General features: G+C 44.0%; 1 protein-coding gene across 2 annotated transcripts in view; it reads left to right on the top strand.

Moving 5' to 3' along the window:
* ZDBF2 (zinc finger DBF-type containing 2) overlaps positions 1–25,818 on the top strand; it is a 73,111-nt gene that overhangs the window by 21,788 nt on the left and 25,505 nt on the right. Inside the window, exons 3-5 of one of the 2 annotated variants that reach the window (XM_040440984.1) lie at positions 1,493–1,579; positions 4,647–4,698; positions 17,649–17,700. In XM_040440984.1, coding sequence (XP_040296918.1) covers positions 4,647–4,698; positions 17,649–17,700 — 104 coding nt within the window. In that variant the 5' untranslated portion in view covers positions 1,493–1,579. Of the gene's footprint in view, positions 1–1,485; positions 1,580–4,646; positions 4,699–17,648; positions 17,701–25,818 lie in introns of both variants that reach the window. The other variant, XM_040440983.1, reaches the window with a different exon arrangement.

Raw genomic sequence — 25,818 nt, 5'->3', positions numbered from 1 at the left:
GTGTGTCACAGATACGGCACAAATGCACAGACAGAGACCGAACAAAATCATAAACAAAATAAAACTGGAGCACAGACAAGCCAGCACTAGTCTATGAGAGTGAACACAAAATTAGTGTAGCTACTATATTAAGATAAACCATACTGAGTACCAGTGAATTACTTATCTGGTGATGATCTTCAGTTTCAGCTCACAGACCCATAATACCCCCAATAATGTGCCAGTAACAAGTACCCCCATAGATACCCCTAATAATGTGCCAGTAACAAGTACCCTCATATATGCCCCCCAAGTATGTGCCAGTAACAAGTAAACCAATAGATGCCCCCCAATCATGTGCCAGTAAGTAGTACCATATAAAAAAAAGAAACACTTATACTTACCTCCATCAGGCTGGCAGCAATGCAGGCCTCTTCCGGCCTGTGTCCCGCGCTGTACGGCTCAGGTGGCGCAATGGCGTCATCGGACCCCCTGCACCAGCCTCTGATAGGCTGCAGGCATCAGACTGCATGGAGAAAATAATCATTAGAAACACACTGCTGGCTACTTTAAGGTACTGCTTGTAGTTTGAGGTGGTTTTTGCCACTGACAGGTTCCCTTTAAGTATAAAGAGGACTTGTCAGCTCTCCTGACATGTCTGTTGTAGCATCTACTTGTATTCTCCATCATTCTAGCAATAACTATTTTGGAGTATCGATCCTTTTGTTGTGCCATTCTTTTAGTCTGACACTATCCAGTCAGTTCTGTCAGCGGCAGACTATGCAGGGACACACCTAACTGGTAACACCCAGCTGGACCCTCATTGCAGACTGCCGGCAGTTCTTTCATAAACTACCAGGAGTAAAGGCGGTGCCCCGAATGGCTTTTTTGTGGCAGATTTTGATGCAGTTTATGAGTCAAATTCAGATATGGATGAAAGGGAGTCAGAAATATAAAGGAAGGACTTATACTCCTTCCTGCTGGATCCACTTCTGGCTTTGGCTCAAAAAAAACGGTACAAAAATCTGTATGTGACTCCACCCTAATAAAAGATTGGCACAAGATAAAAAGTAAAGTCCCCATACAGACTAGTGTATTGTAGGCTGGACCCTCCGAGAATGGCGGTTTCGGCTGACAGTCTAATGTGTGTGGGGAGCCTCTGACTCTTTCCCAACAGATGATGTCGGGCGAGGTGAGTATTTCTCCCCGAATCCTCTGTTCTCCCGGGAGATAAGCTGTCACTGGTGGTGTCTGGCAGCGGCTTTCTCCCCTCTCCCATAGAATACACATACACGTTTTCCCGAGCCGTATATGTATGGGGGAGTCTTTGGCGGAACTTTGCCGCCTTTATGTGGAAAGATGCTCCAGAATTGTTATGACATAGGAGACGTCAGGAGAGGGGACAGGGCCTCATTAAGTGAATGCATCTAATGGGCGTCTTTGTCCTGTACTTAACTTTCCTCCTTAGTTCAGTCTGGTGAATGCTAACACAGGTATCACCATTGTTTCACAGATGACAGTGGCTGATGTGTTTGATCTGCCTGGCGTTCATTTCCGCTAGGGACTAAAAGCCAACAAGTAGAGGAACACCCATTAAAAGGTATGTGCTCAAGACGTTCTCCTAAGTATGTGACCAGTAAAAAACAAATTCGACCATGGATGTCCCTGCCGAAACAATGACCAATAAAGTATTGCGGCTACATATGGGGACTACCCAATACACATGTGACTTGGAAGAGCTCACTAAATATGAAGCAAAAAACTGGAGCTCATAAACAACCAATTTATGAAAAAATACTTTATGATTACATAATAAATATTGTGTGTAATGCCATTAAAAAAGGAGAGTAGGGAACAGAGAAAAACACCACCCCGGCACTCAGATCACTAAACACAAGTAAAGTGCATATACTGTAGTCAAAGATTCATCAATCAGATACATTGCCCTCAGCAACAAATGACATGAAAAGGACAGCAAGTGGCCGCTCCGCCAGAGATGCAGGAGTCCTTGTGGCTGGGGTATATACCATCCAAATCACAGTTAGATATAACCCGGTGTCATACAGACAGACTAAAAGTCTGAGCAACATACGGAGGCAAAAGACCCCCCTAACAGTAGTGGGATCTGAGTGCCGGGGTGGTGTTTTTCTCTGTTCCCTACTCTCCTTTTTAATGGCATTACACACAATATTTATTATGTAACAATAAAGTATTTTTCCATAAATTGGTTGTTTATGAGCTCCAGTTTTTACAGTTTTTTGCTTCATAAGTATGTGAACAAAGGGGGTAATTTACTAACTGATATATGCCTATTTTCTGGCGTATATCAGGTTATTTGCGCTGTGATCTGCGACTTTTCCCCGCTCACACCTGGTCTAAAAAAGTGGGTGGGGAACAGGGCGGGAACATTTATCATTTTCTTTGCCTGCTTTCTACGTAGAAAATGTTATAAATCTACGCCAGCAAGGAAGCTGGCGTAGATGTATTCCACCAGTGGATGCGCAGGAGCCTCTACATAACTTAGGCGCAGCCACCACCAGCGCATTGGTTTTTTAAAGACCGTGTCTAAAATGCCGGTTTTAAATAAAAGACCCCCAAAAAGGCATTAAAGGGATTGTATAATTAAAATGCCCAAAAAGGCATTAAAGGGATTGTATAATTAAAACACTGGCAAAAAAAACACCTAACTTATCTATTATGCTGCCTTCCCTTTCAGCATAGCAGTTCTTGGAGGTCCCCACTGGACTGGGAGTGACGGAAACCAGTTCTTGATCATGAAATTGAAAACAATAGGAGACAGACATCACTCACTCACCAGTGAAATTTTGGAGCGGTGGCCATGCTAAAATTCCACTGGCAAATTCCGCTACTGTGAATGATTCCTAACATTTACTCCCACTCTTCAGTTCACTTTGCGATTCCATGTAAATCAGTGGGGTCCTTCTGGCATTGGTGGACGCAGCTGTAAACCGAGTGTAAACTTGCTTCAAGCCTGCTTTGTATCATTCACGTCATCCAGTACAGAACTATATCAGCCTCAGCTACACAAAATGCTTTAGGCCCCTTTCACACGGGCGAGTATTCCGCGCGGATGCGATGCGTGAGGTGAACGCATTGCACCCGCACTGAATTCCGACCCATTCATTTCTATGAGGCTGTTCACATGAGCGGTGATTTTCACGCATCACTTGTGCGTTGCGTGAAAATCGCAGCATGCTCTATATTCTGCGTTTTTCTCAACGCAGGCCCCATAGAAGTGAATGGGGTTGCGTGAAAATCGCAAGCATCCGCAAGCAAGTGCGCGGATGCGGTGCGATTTTCACGCACGGTTGCTAGGAGACTATCGGGATGGAGACCCAATCATTATTATTTTCCCTTATAACATGGTTATAAGGGAAAATAATAGCATTCTGAATACAGAATGCATAGTAAAATAGCGCTGGAGGGGTTAAAAAAATAAAATAATTTAACTCACCTTAATCCACTTGATCGCGCAGCCCGGCTTATCTTCTGTCTTCATCTTAGCTGTGTGCAGGAAAAGGACCTGTGGTGACGTCACTCCGGTCATCACATGGTCCGTCACATGATCTTTTACCATGGTGATGGATCATGTGATGACCGGAGTGACGTCACCACAGGTCCTGTTCAGCAAAGGAGACAGAAGGAGATGCCGGGCTGCGCGAGCAAGTGGACTAAGGTGAGTTAAATAATTTTTTATTTTTTTTAACCCCTCCAGCGATGTTTTATTAGGCATTCTGTATTCAGAATGTATTATTTCCCCTTATAACCATGTTATAAGGGGAAATAATACAATCTACACAACCCCGATCCCAAGCCCGAACTTCTGTGAAGAAGTTCGGGTTTGGGTACCAAACATGCGCGATTTTTCTCACGCGAGTGCAAAACGCATTACAATCTTTTGCACTTGCGCGGAAAAATCGCAGGTGTTCCCGTAACGCACCCGCACCTTTTCCCGCAACGCCCGTCTGAAAGAGGCCTTAGGGTACTTTCACACTAGCGTTATTCTTTTCCGGTATTGAAATCCGGTCTCAAAGGGTCTCAGTACCGGAACAAAAACGCATCAGTTTTGTCCTAATGCATTCTGAATGGAAAGCAATCTGTTCAGTATGCATCAGGATGTCTTCCGTTCTGGCCCTTGTATGGTATTTGACCGTACAAAAAAACGCAGCTTGCTGCAGTATTTTTTTCTGGCCAAAATCCCGGAACAATTCCGCACTTGTCGCACCTAATTTCCATAGAGATGTATTAATGCCGGATCCGATACCAAGTGTTCCAGAAATTGCAGGATCGCCAGATACGGTTTTCCTGTGTACGCCTGCGCTGGGATATAGGAAGAGCGGGTTTTGATTTTGATCTTTGAAAAAAATTTAAATACCGGATCCGTTATTCCGGATGAGATGGATCCGGCTTTTTAACAGATCCAGAACAAAAGGATATCAGTTTGCCGGATCCTGCCGGATTCTAATAACACTAGTGTGAAAGTACCCTTATTCAAGCTCAGTAGAGGGAAGGCTTTACATACACAACTCCACAACTATTAGAATGGATAAGCAACACTTTATTGTTTTCTTGCTTATTAGCAATGTATTTTGTAAGAGGAAGTGTATACAGTTCACATGGCACTTACATCCTGCTTTATTATACAGATGTATGATGAGAGACGGCCATCTGAAGATGATTCATCTGCTTCAGTACAAGGTACTGTCACTTGGAAAGGTTTAGATTCTGTGCCTGGTTGTTCTGCTGGATTCATAGTACAGCTTGCTATTGTTCCATGCTGTACTTCCTAATCCTTTTAGTTTTCATGTGGCAATGAGGGACTCTGTGTTCCAGTGCCTGGGTCCTTGTGCATAAACCTTGAGTGGGTTATCTATAACATAGTTTCCTTTGAGACACACAGAATCTCCTTATAGACTGTATTTTGAATATAAAACAATTTCTTAATATATCCGCTTCAATTAGCTTTACTGAGCAGTTGAACACAATTGTTCGGCTGACAGCTATATCTCCCGAATCCCTCCTAGCTTCTCCTTACACATTCGGCTGAATGTGTATGAGTATTCTAGGAGGAATGCAAATAACAAAAGGATTGGGCAAAAATATTCCAGAGAAGAGTCGGAAGCTCTCCGCACACAGTGTGTCGCCCAAACCTGCTGCTCTCAACGACACAGCAGCAAGTCTTAAAAAAAAACATTTGTGCAAGCATCCTGTTACGAAAATACACTGCTCAAAAAAATAAAGGGAACACTTAAACAACACAATGTAACTCCAAGTCAATCACACTTCTGTGAAATCAAACTGTCCACTTAGGAAGCAACACTGAGTGACAATCAATTTCACATGCTGTTGTGCAAATGGGATAGACAACAGGTGGAAATTATAGGCAATTAGCAAGACACCCCAATAAAAAAGGAATGGTTCTGCAGGTGGTGACCACAGACTACTTCTCAGTTCCTATGCTTCCTGGCTGATGTTTTGGTCATTTTTGAATGCTGGCGGTGCTTTCACTCTAGTGGTAGCATGAGATGGAGTCTACAACCCACACAAGTGGCTCATGTAGTGCAGCTTATCCAAAATGGCACATCAATGCGAGCTGTGGCAAGAAGGTTTTCTGTGTCTGTCAGCGTAGTGTCCAGAGCATGGAGGCGCTACCAGGAGACAGGCCAGTACATCAGGAGACGTGGAGGAGGCCGTAGGAGGGCAACAACCCAGCAGCAGGACCGCTACCTCCGCCTTTGTGCAAGGAGGAACAGGAAGAGCACTGCCAGAGCCCTGCAAAATGACCTCCAGCAGGCCACAAATGTGCATGTGTCTGCTCAAACGGTCAGAAACAGACTCCATGAGGGTGATATGAGGGCCCGACGTCCACAGGTGGGGGTTGTGCTTACAGCCCAACACCGTGCAGGACGTTTGGCATTTGCCAGAGAACACCAAGATTGGCAAATTCGCCACTGGTGCCCTGTGCTCTTCACAGATGAAAGCAGGTTCACATTGAGCACATGTGACAGACGTGACAGAGTCTCGAGATGCTGTGGAGAACGTTCTGGTGCCTGCAACCTCCTCCAGCATGACCGGTTTGGCATTGGGTCAGTAATGGTGTGGGGTGGCATTTCTTTGGAGGGCCGCACAGCCCTCCATGTGCTCGCCAGAGGTAGCCTGACTGCCATTAGGTACCGAGATGAAATCCTCAGACCCCTTGTGAGACCATATGCTGGTGCGGTTGGCCCTGGGTTCCTCCTAATGCAAGACAATGCTAGACCTCATGTGGCTGGAGTGTGTCAGCAGTTCCTGCAAGACGAAGGCATTGATGCCATGGACTGGCCCGCCCGTTCCCCAGACCTGAATCCAATTGAGCACATCTGGGACATCATGTCTTGCTCTATCCACCAACGTCACGTTGCACCACAGACTGTCCAGGAGTTGGCAGATGCTTTAGTCCAGGTCTGGGAGGAGATCCCTCAGGAGACCGTCCGCCACCTCATCAGGAGCATGCACAGGCGTTGTAGGGAGGTCATACAGGCACGTGGAGGCCACACACACTACTGAGCCTCATTTTGACTTGTTTTAAGGACATTACATCAAAGTTGGATCAGCCTCTAGTGTGTTTTTCCACTTTAATTTTGAGTGTGACTCCAAATCCAGACCTCCATGGGTTGAAAAATTTGATTTCCATTTTTTTATTTTTGTGTGATTTTGTTGTCAGCACATTCAACTATGTAAAGAACAAAGTATTTCAGAAGAATATTTAATTAACTCGGATCTAGGATGTGTTATTTTTGTGTTCCCTTTATTTTTTTGAGCAGTGTACAATATTGCGTTTTCTGCGATTGTCAGTCACAACATGTCGTGTGTTGCATTGTGACTATGATTGTCATTAGCTATGATGTCCTGTGATCTCCAGGTCGCTGTGTAGCCCCAGCCTTATCAACTGTGCAATCTTATTGTAGTAGGGGTAAAAACTAAAGCCACATCTAGAGACAAAAGTGTTATGTTTAAAGATGTGCCAAATTTATGAAACAGTGTGAGATGTTTGATAAATTTGATGCAAATTACAGCAATGCACTCTTCAAATATTCCCTTCATGATAAATTTCCCTACTAAAATATACCTATAGTTTCAGATAAGGCTACTTTCACACTGGCGTTTTGAATTCTGTTTGTGAGATCCGTTTCAGGGATCTCACAAACAGTTCAAAGCGGATCAGTTCAGCCCCAATGCATTCTGAATGGATAAGGATCCGTTCAGAATGCCTCAGTTTGGCTCCGTTCCGCCCCCATTCCGCTCTGGATGCGGACACCAAAACGCTGCTTGCACCTGGCAAAGCGGAGCCGAACGGATCCGTCCTGACTTACAGTGTAAGTCAATGGGGACGGATCCGTTTTCACTGACACAATATGGTGCAGTTGAAAACGGATCCGTCCCCCATTGACTTTCAATGTAGGTCAGAACGGATCTGTTTTGACTTCGACTTTTTTTTAAAAACGGATACAAGCGTTTGCATTATAGGTGCAGATCTGTCTGTGCAGATACCAGACGGATCCGCACCTGACGCAGGTGTGAAAGTAGCCTAACATTTCCAAATATGCTCTGTGTGTGTACATGAGGAATAGTACTATTTCTGGCCATTATATGACTTGTATGCTACATTTCTTGTTTTACAATTGGGACAGGAGCTCTCTGGATTTGGCATTGCCAGACGTTACCAGAATGCCCACTGGTCCCATTGAGTATGATGGGGTCCGGCAGAGATCCAGCAAATATGCCAGGATTCGGCTGGAGAAATAGCCACGCAGCGTAATTTGAACATCATGCGGGAACTCCTGCCAGCAGTGTGAAAAAAGCCTCAGCAGTGTTCTTATTCTACTATCTTCAGCTCTAATTGTCAGTTTTCCTGAGCTCAGCTCCATCAGCAGTGGAGACTACCTGCGGTTATTTCCCCATACACTTTAGGGTGCATTCACACAACCATTGTTGTTTTGTGGTCTGCAAATCACGGATCCGAGTGCCCGATTTTAATTCCGTATGGTTTCCGTTATCTTTCTGTTCCGTAAGTCTGTATAAAACGGACGTAATGTTTCCGTGTGTCTTCCGTTTTTTATGGTCCGCAAAGAAAAATGGAAGGATGAAAATTGTGACAAAGCGGCTTTTAATTAAAGCCTTTAAGATACACTCTGGTGCTCCGAATCAAGGTATCCCCCAGGGGTTAATATCCACGCGTGGCTGAGAGACTAGATGCTGACACATAGATGGTCAATGCAATCTCTACTTTATTACGGAAAGTAAGCGGTATATACATCTTCAGAAAAGGGCAGTACTTTCTGAGGCCCAGGCATTATTTCATTGGCTCAAAAGGAAGAAGAGATAAGATGCTAAACCTGCCTCCTCACTGAAACACCAACAAGATGGGGGTCTCGACAGCAGATGATTCAGCGGGTGCTTGAACAAGAGAAGGCCATAGCACAGGTCCTGAAAGCAGACCGGAAAACCAGGCACCTGGTACCAACTTGGCAGGACATTGATGTGTTAGAATCTATGAACAAGACCCTCAATCCCCTGTTGGAGTTAAGATGCTCTGTCTGGAGAAAAGTATGTGAGTGTGTCGTATGTCAAACCTGTGCTCCACCTTCTAAACACCACAGTTCTTCCTCTAGCTGATGATGACATTGACACAGACCTGACAAAGGACATGAAGAGAGCCATCCTCAAGTATTTAAATGAGAAGTACGCAGACGCTGAAACTGATGACCTCCTGGATATGGCCTCCTTGGTCGACCCATGCTTCAGATCATCATATATAGCAGATGACCGAAGAGACTTCATCTTCACAAAAGCAGCAGCAGAAATTCAGGCATTGCCAGAGACGCAAGCTGTGTCTGCCACAGAGTCACCACCATCACACACAAGCACAGGAGCTGATGGAGAAGCCCAGAGAGAACCCAAGAGGAGTAAACGAAGTCTGGGCAGCTTTTTCAAAAAGGCATCCGCTCAGCCTAGCCCAGCTGCCCTCACTGACAGAGAAGCGATTGTAATTGAGCTTAAGAGTTACCTGCAGGCACTGGATGTAGAAGGAGAAGCTGACCCACTGGAGTGGTGGAGGCTGCACCAGGCTAATTTTCCCAGGGTGGCAAGCCTAGCCAAGAAATACTTTTGCATTCCTGCCACAAGCGCCCCCTCAGAAAGGGCATTTAGCACCAGTGGCAACATATTAACATGCCACCGATCTCCACCGGACAAACTTGTGTTCCTGGCAAAAAACCTTGTCTGATATGCAAGGAGCATAAACACTGATGTTCGTTCAGTCATGTTTGTATTTGCACTACATATTGATTTGCAAGTTTGCAATTTTGTTGTCTATTTAAAGAGAACCTGTCATCAGCTTTATGCAGACCTCACTGAGGTCACTGAGTGCGGCATAAGATAGTGACAGAAATGCTGATGTCAGTGGTGTGTCACTCATGCGCTAAAAGTAAGTGGTTGCCGAGAACCAGCATCATAATCATTGCAGCCCAGGCCTTGAAAAGAGTCAAATCTACCTGAGAAGAGTCCTGGTTATTCATAATCTCCTGCTCTCCATGCCTGTGTGCTGATGATTGGCAGTTCTCTCCTAGAAAGAAAGGGAGAAAACTAGGTAGAAGCCTGTCAGTCATCAGCAGGAGGGCGGGAGAGCAGGAATTCATGAATGACCAGGACTCTTCTCAGGTGGCTGTGACTCTTTTCCAGGCCCAGTCTGCAATGATTGAAGTTGGTTCTCGCCAACAAATTACTTTTAAACTACACAGACCAATGAAATCAACTCACCTGTCTCTACTTCATGCTGCCGTTAGTATGGGCAGCATAAAGCTGATGACAGGTTCCCTTTAATGGAAAAGAAACATGTTGAACTTGAAGGGTTTTTAGTTCAAATATGTGCATCTTTTTATTTTTGTGCAATATAAATAAGTAATCAGGACAGGAGGAAGAAATGTAATGTTTATTTTTTTACATTTTGCACTTTATTTTCAACAAATTTGTATTTTACTAACACTTAGACTTCATCTTTACATTGTTTGGAAAAAGATCTGTTACTGTGTTACACAATACACATTAAAAATTTCTTGAAAAGTTTTGTAATTTGTATTTTTTGTATACATACAGAAGAAAATAATATATCGCAATATATATCGCACATACTTCAAATTATATCGCATTATAGATTTTAGGCCATATCGCCCACCCTTAACTGCACACGTCATATATGACACTTCAAAGAGGTGTTCTTCTATAGGCAGTGAGTAATGTGTGTATCATATTCATCCAGCCAAGGGATTGGCTTTAGCATCCTCTCACAGTGCACACATCTTCTTCAAAGCATCTGTGGGAGTTAGAAGACAAACACTGCCCACAGCACAGTTCTCTGCCTCCCCCCTTCGTCTCCTCCTCTCCTCATAGCGTTGCATAGACAGAGCCTCGCCTAACAGCAGAATGGGGAGGGGGGAGGCTCCTAAGATAAGAAGAAGTTTGTAACAACTTATTACAGTCTTAATTAGAATCTTTTGCCCCCACTGAAAACTTTTTCCTATACATGTCATTAAAAATAATCAACCTTTCTATTTAAAATTTCTTTTTTGTATCAGTATTGTTTATTGGCGCTGCCCATGGATACGGCCACATCTTGCCTGCCGCATCCATGGGCCGCGCCTGCGCACTTCATCGTCTGCGATCCTGCGGCCGGCCTGTTCATTTACTTGTGAGCGCGCACACCTTTATCTCTTTCGGGCGGCTGCGCATGTGCAGAATATCCATCGCGTCTGAGATAGAGCCGCGCATGCGCGTCCGTCCGAACAGTTCGGGCGAGGCAGCGGAGTGTGCGGACGGACGTCGGAGGACCGGGATACTATTTCCTAAGGCCTCCTGCACACAACCGTTTTTTTTTTCCGTTTACTGGCCGTTTTTTGCGTTCCGTTTACGGTCCGTATACGGAACCATTCATTTCAATGGTTCCGCAAAAACAGCGAAATGTACTCCGTATGCATTCCGTATTTCCGTTTTTCCGTTCCGTTTAAAGATAGAACATGTCCTATTATTGCCCGCAAATCACGTTCTGTGGCTCCATTCAAGTCAATGGTCTTTGCCTCTCTGTGATCTTTTTACTACATAATCACAGTGAGATAAAGTTGTCACCGTGATTTTGTAGTAAAAAGATCACAGAGAGGCAAAGAGCATAATCAATCATGTTAATGCTCCGTGTCTCTGCTGTCCAGAGTGGGGCTTGGCACTCCTTCACGCAGCGGATTAGGCTACTTTCACACCTGCGTTTAGGTGCGGATCCGTCTGGTATCTGCACAGACGGATCCGCACCTATAATGCAAATGCTGGTATCCGTTCAGAACGGATCCGTTTACAATTGCACCATATTGTGTCAGTGAAAACGGATCCGTCCCCCAGCGTTTTGGTTTCCGCCTCCAGAGCGGAATGGAGGCGGAACACAGCCAAACTGATGCATTCTGAATGGATCCTTATCCATTCAGAATGCATTGGGGCTAAACTGATCCGTTTTGGACCGCTTGTGAGATCCCTGAAACGGATCTCACAAGCGGACCCAGAAATGCCAGTGTGAAAGTAGCCTTACCCGCATGGCATCCGCTCGTGTGAAAGAGCCGTAAGCCGCTCACACTAGTTTAAATATTGTCTTTGAGAGGTAATTCATTTGACAACGGGCTTTGGATGACAAGTTTGGGGACTCATGTCACATACCTATTGGTGCAGGTGGAACATATACTTTTTAGGGTGCACTAGGGGGATATAACATACTTTGGGGTGCACTGGGGGTATGTCACATACTTTGTGGTGCACGTGTCACATACTTTGTGGTGCACATGGGTCGCATACTTTAGGGTGCACTGGGGGGGGGTCACATACTTTGGGGTGCACATGGGTTGCATACTTTAGGGTGCACTGGGGGGTGTCACATACTTTGGGGTGCACATGGGTTGCATACTTTAGGGTGCACTGGGGGTGTCACATACTTTGTGGTGCACATGGGTTGCATACTTTGTAGTGCACATGGGTCGCAAGCTTTAGGGTGCACTGGGGGTGTCACATACTTTGGGGTGCATTGAGGTGGTCACATACTTTGGGGTGCATTGGGGGTCACATAATGGAAGCAGCATGGTTATATCACATTATATGAGGTCCACACATACCCATATTCTTGCGCGGGGTCTTGCTGGCTTTCTCCCACTCCTGTGGATGCAGCTCTCTAGTGATTTCTACCCATGCCGCATCTTTCCTGATGCGGTCATGGTAAATTTCTGAGCGGGTGTCCCATAATTGGGGCCATTCCTGCACCAGGATGATTCGTTTTTCAACGTTGATGGCCATGTTGCTCTGGTCCGGTCTCCTCTTCGTTCTTCCTGGGCCTGTGTTGCTGCAACATGTGACTGAAAGCGGGTTTCCCTGAACATTTTCAGTCAAGGGGTCTGTAAAAAACGGATGACATACGGATGCATTTCCGTGTGCTATCCATGTTTTTTGCAGACCTTTGACTTCAATGGGGCCACAGACCGCAATTTGCGCCCAAGAATAGGACAGGTTCCAAAAAAAAAAAAGGAACGCACATACGGAACGGACAGGACACAGATGACATACAAAGGCATTCCGAAATGTTTGCGGACCCATAGAAATGAATGGATCCGTGCATTATCCGGAAAAATTGCGGATCGGACGCAGAAGAAAATCATGGTTGTGTGAATGCACCCTTACACATACACTGCGTGCAGAATTATTAGGCAAATGAGTATTTTGACCACATCATCCTCTTTATGCATGTTGTCTTACTCCAAGCTGTATAGGCTCGAAAGCCTACTACCAATTAAGCATATTAGGTGATGTGCATCTCTGTAATGTGAAGGGGTGTGGTCTAATGACATCAACACCCTATATCAGGTGTGCATAATTATTAGGCAACTTCCTTTCCTTTGGCAAAATGGGTCAAAAGAAGGACTTGACAGGCTCAGAAAAGTCAAAAATAGTGAGATATCTTGCAGAGGGATGCAGCACTCTTAAAATTGCAAAGCTTCTGAAGCGTGATCATCGAACAATCAAGCGTTTCATTCAAAATAGTCAACAGGGTCGCAAGAAGCGTGTGGAAAAACCAAGGCGCAAAATAACTGCCCATGAACTGAGAAAAGTCAAGTGTGCAGCTGCCAAGATGCCACTTGCCACCAGTTTGGCCATATTTCAGAGCTGAAACATCACTGGAGTGCCCAAAAGCACAAGGTGTGCAATACTCAGAGACATGGCCAAGGTAAGAAAGGCTGAAAGACGACCACCACTGAACAAGACACACAAGCTGAAACGTCAAGACTGGGCCAAGAAATATGTCAAGACTGATTTTTCTAAGGTTTTATGGACTGATGAAATGAGAGTGAGTCTTGATGGGCCAGATGGATGGGCCCGTGGCTGGATTGGTAAAGGGCAGAGAGCTCCAGTCCGACTCAGACGCCAGCAAGGTGGAGGTGGAGTACTGGTTTGGGCTGGTATCATCAAAGATGAGCTTGTGGGGCCTTTTCGGGTTGAGGATGGAGTCAAGCTCAACTCCCAGTCCTACTGCCAGTTTCTGGAAGACACCTTCTTCAAGCAGTGGTACAGGAAGAAGTCTGCATCCTTCAAGAAAAACATGATTTTCATGCAGGACAATGCTCCATCACACGCGTCCAAGTACTCCACAGCGTGGCTGGCAAGAAAGGGTATAAAAGAAGAAAATCTAATGACATGGCCTCCTTGTTCACCTGATCTGAACCCCATTGAGAACCTGTGGTCCATCATCAAATGTGAGATTTACAAGGAGGGAAAACAGTACACCTCTCTGAACAGTGTCTGGGAGGCTGTGGTTGCTGCTGCACGCAATGTTGATGGTGAACAGATCAAAACGTTGACAGAATCCATGGATGGCAGGCTTTTGAGTGTCCTTGCAAAGAAAGGTGGCTATATTGGTCACTGATTTGTTTTTGTTTTGTTTTTGAATGTCAGAAATGTATATTTGTGAATGTTGAGATGTTATATTGGTTTCACTGGTAAAAATAAATAATTGAAATGGGTATATATTTGTTTTTTGTTAAGTTGCCTAATAATTATGCACAGTAATAGTCACCTGCACACACAGATATCCCCCTAAAATAGCTAAAACTAAAAACAAACTAAAAACTACTTCCAAAAATATTCAGCTTTGATATTAATGAGTTTTTTGGGTTCATTGAGAACATGGTTGTTGTTCAATAATAAAATTAATCCTCAAAAATACAACTTGCCTAATAATTCTGCACTCCCTGTAGAGATACTGGAGCAGGATCTTCTTTTCTCCATCTCTCACATACAGATAAACAGCAAGGATGACATTATAGTAGTGCAGCTGTGAATCTAGCATTGGGGTGAGCAAGGGGTCACTTCATGGAACCAGCAGCATCTTTGTCCGCAGCTTCTGCCTCCCCCATAGATTTCTGTGGGCAGCAGCTATAATCTGATCTCTCAGTGAAACTGAGTATCTGTCTCATTTCTGCTTTTATCAAGCTGTAGTTGATCAGAGAATTAATAGTGAGTGATCAGTGCAGAAGGGAGGAGACAGGGGGCGTAACTACCATAGGGGGGGGACCATGCAACTGCTATGGGGCCAAGGGCAAGAGGGGGCCCAGTTGGGATCAGCCCCTCTTCTACTGGGGGTGAAAACTTGGTCAGGACTCTACCCTCTAAAGGAACAACTTTTAGCAAATGAGGCAGTGGATAAAATTGCCCAAGGGTCATTGAAAGGGGTTTAGGTGGAAACCCTTCTATCCTGTGTGGGGGGACTGGTTTGATCCTTGCTATGGGGCCCTTACTTCTCTATGTATGCCACTGGGAGGAGAAGTGGTTGAAGTGCAGAGAATGCATAATTTTTCTCTACAAAGTGTCTTATGTTTGCTTGTACTAATGTATGCAGAGTTTGTTGAAACTGCCAGACCCATTTAATGCCAGCATTTGCCAGACAAAAATGTCTCCGCTCCCAAAAAGCTGCCAAAGAGGCATTTGGTATACAGTTGCAAGAAAAAGTATGTGAACCCTTTGGAATGATTGGTCATAAAATGTGATCTGATCTTTATCTAAAAAGTCACAACAATAGACAATCACAATCTGCTTAAATTAATAACACACAAAGAATTAAATGTTACCGTGTTTTTATTGAACACACCATGTAAACATTCACAGTGCAGGTGGAAAAAGTATGTGAACCCTTGTATTTAATAACTGGTTGAACCTCCTTTGGCAGCAATATCTTCAACCAAACGTTTCCTGTAGTTGCAGATCAGACGTGAACAACGGTCAGGAGTAATTCTTGACCATTCCTCTTTACAGAACTGTTTCAGTTCAGCAATATTCTTGGGATGTCTGGTGTGAATCGCTTTCTTGAGGTCATGCCACAGCATCTGAATCTGGTTGAGGTCAGGACTCTGACTGGGCCACTCCAGAAGGCATATTTTCTTCTGTTTAAGCCATTCTGTTGTTGATTTACTTCTATGCTTACGGTCGTTGTCCTGTTGCAACACCCATCTTCTGTTGAGCTTCAGCTGGTGGACAGATGGCCTTAAGTTCTCCTGCAAAATGTCTTGATAAACTTGGGAATTCATTTTTCTTTCGATGATAGCAATCCGTCCAGGCCCTGACGCAGCAAAGCAGCCCCAAACCATGATGCCCCCACCGCCATACTTCACAGTTGGGATGAGGTTTTGATGTTGGTGTGCTGTGCTTCTTTTTCTCCACACATAGGGCCAGATTTATCATTAGCTCAGGTCAGAATAATGGAGTGAAAAAGTCCCAAAAAAAGTCCCAAACGCTAAAACTGCGCACAAATTTGCGACTTTTTTCTGCTCTGCACTATGCTCGCCAGTTTTCTGAAAGTGGGCGTGTTTTCTTATGTAAATGAATCTCTAGACAGATTTACTATTGGGACTATTTAAAAAGTCGCAATTTCACTCCAGTGAGGACCATGCTTATCTTATGAGACTTTTTAATAGAACGTGCGACTTTTTCATAAAGATGTGCGACTTTTGTAAAGCTGCTTACTGACGGATAAACTGCTACCATCAAACCACATTTATTACAGTCTTAAAGGGCCGATCATAAATCTGACTTGGCTAAAACTGACTTTAGCCATATGTGAAAGTGGAGTGAGCTGTCAGAGTAATGATAAATCTGGCCCATAGTGTTGTGTGTTTCTTCCAAACAACTCAACTTTGGTTTCATCTGTCCACAGAATATTTTGCCAGTACTGCTGTGGAACATCCAGGTGCTCTTGTGCAAACTGTAAACGAGCAGCAATGTTTTTTTGGACAGCAGTGGCTTCCTCTGTGGTATCCTCCCATGAAATCCATTCTTGTTTAGTGTTTTACGTATCGTAGATTCACTAACAGGGATGTTAGCATATGCCAGAGACTTTTGTAAGTCTTTAGCTGACACTCTAGGATTCTTCTTAACCTCATTGAGCAGTCTGCGCTGTGCTCTTGCAGTCATCGTTACAGGACGGCCACTCCTAGGGAGAGTAGCAGCAGTGCTGAACTTTCTCCATTTATAGACAATTTGTCTTACCGTGGACGATGAACAGCAAGGCTTTTGGAGATACTTTATAACCCTTTCCAGCTTTATGCAAATCAACAATTCTTAATCGTAAGTCTTCTGAGAGCTCTTTTGTGCGAGGCATCATTCACATCAGGCAATGCTTCTTGTGAAAAGCAAACCCAGAACTGGTGTGTTTTTTATAGGGCAGGGCAGCTGTAACCAACACCTCCAATCTCATCTCATTGATTGGACTCCAGTTGGCTGACACCTCACTCCAATTAGCTCTTGGAGATGTCATTAGTCTAGGGGTTCACATACTTTTTCCACCTGCACTGTGAATGTTTACATGGTGTGTTCAATAAAAACATGGTAACATTTAATTCTTTCTGTGTTATTAGTTTAAGCAGACTGTGATTGTCTATTGTTGTGACTTAGATGAAGATCAGATCACACTTTACAACCAATTTGTGCAGAAATCCATATCATTCCAAAGGGTTCACATACTTTTTCTTGCAACTGTATGTCGTTTTGTATTGTTGCGTTGGCAATACTGTTTGTTCGGTCCTCCTTATCTGTGAAGGTACATAGCTTGACAGACAGCTAAACCTTTCCCAGCAATGAATTGACAATGGAGTAACGTCCAACTTCGTCTTTATTGCAAGGATATATATCAGAAAGGTAAAACAGCGATGCTACCGTAAGCTTAGATGTAGAGGATGGAACAGGACACTACCAGACCGTGTGGATACCTCTGTAATTGTGGCTGTGAATGAGGAAAATGGCTGCTATGTGCAGGGCTGATGATGTCACTAGAGTTCATAGGCTACCAGTTATGGAAGCTGAAGTGGGTCAAATTTCTAGTGTGAAAAGCAGCAGTGTATGTGAATGGCCACTAGATGGTGCAGTTACATAATAAACAGAGAATTATACATTATAAAGCATACTGTGAATAAATGAACAATAACAAACTGCTGAAGGCATGACACCAAATCAGGGCCCAAATTTTTTTAATTTTATTTCTTTTTTTGTATTGTGCTCCTTAATAAAACATCTTACAATGCCTTTGTATGGGTTTTATGCAGATGATGAGAGCAAAAGGGAAGCAAATTATATTAAGGTGGAGAACAGCAGCAGGTAAGACGCTTAATATTCATATACCTTTATATTTTATAGATAGATTACCCAGTAATTTTGTAATTTTCATTCTTTACATAGCAATGTATCTAACCACTGTTCTAATTGCAGTCTGTGGGACAAGCAACCTTAAGGGGACTAAAAATTATGGTGTAAAAAGTAAAAAAAATATTAAAAACACAGCCCCCCCTTTCCCAATTTTACATAAAAAAATAAATAGCGGTAATTAATTACAAAAAATAACCATAACAGGCATAGCTGTGTCCTGTAATGTCCGAACTGTTAAAATCTACTCCCATTTTTTGGTCACTGTGTCCCCCGCAAAAAATGTAATAAAAAGTTATCAAAAAGTTGTTCATACCCTAAAATGGTACTAATAAAATTTACAGTTCACCTCACTAATAACAAGCCCTCATATAGACGGAAATAAAAAAAAAAAGGTTATGGGTGTCACAATATGGCGATCAAAAGAAAATGTTTATTTTTTTTCCAAAGGTTTTTATTTTTTTTAACCATTTTTACCCTGGAAGTTTTTGCATTTTCGTTTTGCGCTCTCTGCCTTCCCAGAGCCATAACTTTTTTTATTTTTTCATTCACAGCCGTATAAGGGCTTGTTTTTTGCAGGACAAGTTGTAATTTCCAACGCCACCATATAATATTGCATATGATGTAGTGCGAAGCAGGAAAAAAATTCCAACTGGGATGGATTTGTAAAAAAAAAAAAAAAAAAGCAATCCCGCGACAGTTTTTATTAAATTTTTTTATGCTGTTTGATGTGCGATAAAACTGACCAGTCAGTACGAATCCAGTGATACCTTTATATGTATCGTTTTTCTTGCGTTTTGATACTGATAAAATAATTAATACCTTGGAAGAAATCTGTTTTATTTTTTGGTCGCCATATTCTGACCCCTCTAACTTTTTTGTAGCTGTGTGAGTGTTCATTTTTTGCAGGGCGATCTGTACTTTTTATTGATAGCATTCTGGGGTGTGAACGACTTTTTGATCTCTGTATTAAATTTTTTGTGGGAAATGAAGCAACCAAAAATAGCGCATTGACCATTTTTTTCCATTTGCCGTATGGGGAAGATATATATTTTTTTTTATGTGGGCATTTTCGGATGTGGCGATAACCATTATGTGTATTTTCCATATCATCACCATGACGGCCACAAGGAGATTGACCTCTGTAGGGGCAGGAACAAAGAGGTTAAAACACCCCCCCTACACCATACACCAGTGTTTTCTGTCCCTACAGAGGCCAGGGCAGAGAAAGGTCTCCCTGTTGGTCAGAGAGATGAAGAAAGAAGATGAGCATTTATTCGTTTTTGTGGATCTCCCAGTGGGGAGAAGTGTGCTGTGGCACTTATCTTTAAACCGCAGGAAAGAATGCATGGGTGAAGATGCATGCGGTGCTTCCCTGCTCGCCGGCGGTCTGGTACAAAAGCTGGGCAGGGGAGAGAAGGGAGGGCTCACTCTGGTTGATCCGGAGCCTGCTCCCGGGGTAGCGTCCTCCTCCTGGCCCTGGTGGTTTAAGCTGGAGAGAGCGCCCAGCGCATTCGCGTCTTGAATGGCGTTGCTTCTGGTACATCCAGGAAGTGATGTAGGAGGCGGGCTCAGCGTTGCAATGCTGGCCGGCGAAGCGAGGAGCCGCGTGCTGGACTGATCTGAGGTCGGTGGTTTAGACATGTCAGGCCCGGAACCACAATCGCCCAGAGAGCTCGATGCTCCTTCTCAGCCTTCTGTAAGTTCCCTGTGTGGATTGTCTTTTTCTTATGATGTCAGGCACATATTTGGGTTGGGGATCACCCTTTATAAGGATTCAGGGTTCCTCTCTAACTATTGCGCCCGGTGGTGTTTGCACCTAATCGCAATCCTTAAGTCCCATCTGTCTAATTTTTGGTCTGTTCTCACCTCATAGGTTTCTAAAGACGCTCAGAAGAAACAAAAAAAACCTGCAAAATGCATTTCATGTTTCAAAAGGTTACCGGACGGGTACCTCAAAAAGATCTGCAAAGAGTGCATTTCAAATATAGTCCGGGAGGAACGTGTCTCAAGACAAGGTTCGTTCTATGATTCAGGAGGAGGTCAAGGCTTCATTATCCCAGATGTCGGAGTCTGACCAGGGACCCTTACCTCCAAAGAGGCAAAAAATAATTCCACCCTCCTCTTCTGATTCAGAATGCATGGGTGACGATGCTTCCTCTTTTAGGAAGTGGGAGGAGGAAGACCCCCTTTCGGAAGGAGAGATCCCTGAGGGCAGTTAAAAAATTCTACTTTGCCGCTGATGAGATGTCGGACCTCCTAAAAGCCGTAAGAGAAAAATCTCACTCCATTCAAGAGGAGATGTTTGGGGGTCTAAGGACAAAAAGAGCTTGTTCCCAATTAGCTAAAACATTCGGGATATGATCAAAATAATCAAAACTATTTGACGAGATCCCCAAGATAGATTTACAAGTGGCCAAGGTCAATAAAAAAAACTTTGTTGCCCTTTGAGGATGCATCACAATTGAGAGACCCCATGGAGAGAAAAACTGATAGCTTATTATGTAAATCTTGGGAGGCGTTTATGTTTAATCTCAAATCTAACATCGCTGAGACTTCGGTAGCGAGGTATATGTACCTTTTGGTTGAACGAGTTAGAATCCCATTTGAGGAATAAGACCCCCAGGGAAGAAATAATAAACTCTATCCCTCTCCTTAAATCAACAATGGCCTTTTTAGTGAATGCTTCCTCTGAGTCCATCAGATTTTCTGCCAAGGATGCAGGTCTTTCTAACGCGGCACGTTGTGCCCTTTGGATGAAATCCTGGTCTGGGGACAAAACTTTGAAAATTAAGTTTTATGTTCTATCCCTTTTTCAGGTGAATATGTCTTCGGGCCAGTCTTAGACAAGATCCTGGAAAAAGTTTCAGATAAAAAGAAGGGATTTCCAAAGAATAGACCTTTTTAGGAGGAAAATTCCCTTTCGTTCCTTTCAGGGCCAAGAGAGATCCTACAGAGGGAAAGGGAAGTTACCCCAAAGGAGGTAAAGGGTCTCTCCTTAACCCCCAGACTAAACCCAGCGATAAACAATGATGCTAGAGTGGGGAGGGGGGGAGACTGAAGAATTTTCTATCTGCCTTGAAAAAGATAACATCAAATCCCTGGGCCCAGGAAGTAGTGAGAACAGGCTACAAGATATCATTTTCTTTAGGCCCCAAGGAGGTTTTTTTATATCAAATCTAGGGTCAGGGAAAGCTCAGAACGGCATTTGGCAAAGTATCAAAAATCTCATAGATCTAGGAGTCGTAATTCATATCCCAGTCTCAGAACCCACAGGGCCAGGGATTTATTCCAGTCTCTTTCTGGTAAAAAAGAAGGAAGGGTCATTTCGGATGATTATAAATCTGAGATTCCTCAACAAGTACATTGCCTACAGGAAATTCGGGATGGAATCCCTGGGATCCCTAATTCCCCTAATAAAAAAGAATGCATGGATGTGTGCTGTGGAATTAAAATTCAATTCAAGGCACTTAGACCTTTATCTGCGACCCAGGATATATTCAATTTCACACATCCAAAAGCCAAAGGCTATTTCACTACCTACGATTCCTACTATGCGCTTGCGCTAAGACTTAGTCTGATTCCACTGCAAGTTAAAAGGAAACTGAACTGAATTGAAGTTTCCTCCAAGATGTGGGAACTAAAGTAATAAACAATAGAGACAAATATCAGGGATCGGCACCTTGTGGAGATTGCTCATTTTGCAGATACATTCCACATATCAAAAAAATTCACTAACCCAAGTGACCAAAGGGAATATGAAATCGGACAATTCATTAACTGTAAAACCCAGGGGGTGGTCTATATAGCTACATGTCCTTGCCCTAAATTATATGTTGGAAAGACGACACAAGAACTAGGCTACTTTCAAACTAGCGGCCCGGACCTCCGGCAGGCTGTTCCAGCCTGTCAAATCATTTCTGCCGCTAGTGACCGTGTGCCGGCGGAGGCACGGCGAGAGGCTGCCAGAATAAAACTACGACATATCCGACATTTATTCAGGCAGCCTCTCACCGTGCGCTGCCGTGCCTCCTCCGGAACTCCACACTGCCCCCATTATAGTCAATGGGGATGGAGCGGCAGTCCGGGGGCACACGGTCATTAGCGGCAGGACGGATCCGACAGGCTGTTCACCTGACGGAACAGCCTGCCGGAGGTCAGTGCCACTAGTGTGAAAGTAGCCTAAGGTGACGTATCTCAGGCCATCTAAGTACAGTAGAGACGGAGAAGAATACACCTATCTCAAGATACATTAGGTATGCCCATGGCAAAAATTTTAATGTATTGCATTTCTGGGGAATAGAAAAATAATAATTGGGACCTAGAGGTGGAAATTTGGATAGGAGATTATTGCAATGTGAGGCCTGCTGGATTTATAGGTTGAATACAATGAGTCCAGTTAGACTTAATGAAGGATTTTCATTTACAGCATTTATTTAGAAAAGAAAGGGGGGTTAGGGATATTTAACAACAATATATCTCTATGTTGATATCTCTACATTGATTACCGATTATAAATTATAATTGATAAGATAAGCCCGAAAAAAACGGGGATAATAGGCCAAGTATTTGATGGGTGCTGTTGAATAAATATATATTTTAGCGTTCCTCCTACTATGGCTATGAGCAATCTGATGAACGCTCCCAGAATATTCACCAAACTGGTGATAGAGATGGTTGCATTCTTGAGACAACCATCGACCAGAGTACAGTTCCTGGGAGTCTTCCTGGACTCGCAGTCACAGACCACCTTCCTGCCCACAGACAAGATTCAGTCTTTGAGGGAGAAAATCAAGACCTTCCAGAGGAAGAGGATCTTCTCTGTGAGAGAAGCTATGAGTTTGCTGGGAACATTGACAGCCTGTATCCCATCAGTAATGTAGAGTCAGCTGCATTCCCGTCCAATGCAGTCCTGGATTCTGAACATCTGGGACAAACAACATAGGTCTCTAGATCGAGGTTTACATTCCAGGATACGTAAAGACCTCCTGAAACTGGTGGAAGGTGAACAACAATCTCTCACAGGGAGTGGCCTGGAGGAAGTCTCCGTATGTCCAGATCAAGACCATTGCCAGCCATTCGGGCTGGGGTGCAAAAATTGGGGACTCCTATTACCAGGGTTCCTGGACCCTTTCGGTAAGAAGCTAATCCTTGAACTTCAGGGAGTTTAGTGCTGTGTGGGAAGCTTTAAAGGTGACGGAAGAGACTCTTCAGGATCACCACCTGGGGATCCTGTCAGACAATACAACGACGGTGGCTTACCTCTCACATCAGGGAGGAACAAAATCAAAAAACTTCAATACCTTTCAAACAAGATATTCTACTGGGTGGAAAGGAACGTGAAGTCTATCTCGGCGGCTTATCTCAAAGGGACTCTCAATCAGGAAGTGGACAACCTCAGCCGTCACGCATTGGACCAAACAGAATGGTTCCTAAATCCGGAAGTCTTCAGGATGATGGTAGACAGATGAGGGACACCAGACGTAGACTTGTTTGCGTCAAAAGACAACAAAAAAAGTGAACAGATTCTGTTCCCTGGCTCCCAGGGGCAATCGCCACAACATGGGATTGGAACCTGTGTTATGCATTTCCCCCGATACCGATTATTCCGAGAGTAATTCAGAAAATCCTACAAGATAATTCGACTGTCATCATGATAACCCCCTTCTGGCCAAAGAGGAGTTGGTTCTCATCCCTCAAAAGACTCTCAATCTGCAACCCATGGTCTCTTCCACTCAGGAAAGACCTTCTACGTGAAGGCCCCATTCTACATCCCCATCCAAAATTTTTAAAACTAACAGCCTGGATCCTGAGGTTGAAATACTGAGGCCTCAAGGACTTTCAGATAAGGTCATAGTTACTCTCAGGGCCAGTAGGAAGAAGGTGACATCGGCCATATACCTAAAAATCTGGAAGAAGTTCTGCTTTTGGTCAGGGAAATCTTCTCCTAACCTGGTTAGACCAAAGATTCAACAAATCTTAGATTTTATTCAACAAGGTCTAGAATTAGGTCTTACTCTAAAAGTACAAGTATCGGCACTCAGCTGTTTCTTTAATGCGGACTTAGCAAGCCACAGGTGGATCAGAAGATTCATGAGAGTGGCAGCGAGACTGAGGCCCGCATTAAAATCACGAGTTCCTTCCTGGAACCTCAATACCATTTTAAATGGCCTAATTATGAGTCCATTTAAACCTCTGGAAGACTGTCCACTCAAATTCCTATCTTTCAAGACATCATTTCCGATTGCGATCACGTCTGCAAGGAGGCTGGGTGAGATACAGGCGATCTCAATTAGGGAGCCCTATCTTAGAATCCTGGAAGATAGGATAGTACTCAGACTAGATCCAGAGTTCCTACCCAAGGTGGTATCTGACTTCCACAGGGATCAAGAGATCATTCTCCCGTCATTTTGTAATAATCCAAAAAATAGCGCGGAGAGTTCCTTTCACACCTTACACCTTTCACAGATGTACAGTTTTAAAATACTTGGTCACAAAAAACAGGAAGTCTGATAGTCTTCTGGTTCAGTTCTCAGGAAAGAACAAAGGGAAGAGGTTGTCTAGATCTTCCATTGCTAGGTGGATTAAGTGCACAATTTCCCATTGTTATACCGCTCAGGGGGTTTCTTGTTCAGCTAACTTTAAAAGCGCATTCTAGAGCTATGTCCTCTTCACAGGCTGAAAGAGCAGGTGCCTCCTTGGAAGACATTTGTAGGGCGGCAACCTGATCCAGTGTACATACCTTTTATAAAGCATTACCACTTAGATTTTTCAAATACTGCCGATCTGTCTTTTGGACGTAAAGTCCTTCAGGCAGTAGCGCCCCCCCCCCCCCCCTTAATATTATAATTTTGGATATCTCCCTGTGGCCGTCATGGTGATATGGAAAATCGGAATTGGACTTACCAGTAATTCTGTTTCCATGAGATCACCATGACGGCCCATTATTTCCTCCCCAATTTATTTTTCATTTATTGTTGCGTGCGGGTATGAGTCAATACCTTCTAATTATATAATAAGATTACTATGGATTTGTCTCCTCTTTCACTCTGATAATTTTGGAAAGCACTGGTGCATGGTGGAGGCGGGTGTTTTAACCTTTCTCTGTTCCTGTCCCTACAGAGGTCAGGGTTCAGTCTCCTTGTGGCCGTCATGGTGATCTCATGGAAACCGAATTACCGTTAAGTCTAATTCTTTTTTTCTTTTTTTTTTTTTGGGGGGACGGGGGTGATTTGAACTTTTATCTTTTTTTATTTTTAAAAACTTAATTATTTTTTGTTGACCTTTTTTTTTTATAGTTCTCATAGGGAACTATAACAAGTAATCATTAGAGTCTATGGAAAATGTACTAGTTTCCTAAGGAGCCCTGCTACTGACAGGGGCTTCGTAGGAAACACTATGCAGCAGCCTCCTGTCACTCTCTATGACGGGCTGCTGTATACAAGCTCCGGCTCCTCCAATCCCTGCCCGAGGGAGGTGGAGCATACCTGGAGGCGTGCTCTTCCGGGTTTTCACACGCTTAGATGCCGTGGTTAGGATTGTCCTCTGGATAGGTCCTCAGTATCTGATTTGTTGGGGTCCGACACCTGGGACCCCAGCCAATCAGCTGTTTGAGAAGGCACCTTGCAGTAGCACTGCGGCCTTCTCGAAGCTAAGCCTATGCCAATGAGACGTTACGTTCATCTGTCACATGGCCTAGGTGCAGCTCAGCCCCATTGAAGTGAATGGGGCTGAGCTGCGATACCAAGCACAGCTTCTGTACGATGTATGGCGCTCTGCTTGGTGAGCTGCGAGAAGCTTTAGTTGATGGCAGCTAAACCACCAACAATGCTTTTCAGCAGTAGAGAGTAAATCAGTGGGAGTGTGTGCAGTCCTCCATATGGCCACGGATTGTCTGTGTGCAGATTTCCAGACCGCTTTAGGAAGGGACATGTCCCTTAGCGCGGTTTACATGGTGGGTGTCTACATATAGATTAGCCCCAGGGAATTGGACTGCAAAATGCAGAACCGTGGCAGAAGCCTGAGGGTCAGCCTCCGGTGGAAGTGTGCGTAAATGTACCCTAACCTGGGTTG

Source organism: Bufo bufo, chromosome 7 (genome assembly GCF_905171765.1).
Source record: "Bufo bufo chromosome 7, aBufBuf1.1, whole genome shotgun sequence".
Taxonomy (NCBI): Eukaryota; Metazoa; Chordata; class Amphibia; order Anura; family Bufonidae; genus Bufo; species Bufo bufo.
The sequence above is the reverse complement of the archived record's forward strand: the minus strand, read 5'-3'. Positions and strand labels throughout refer to the sequence as shown.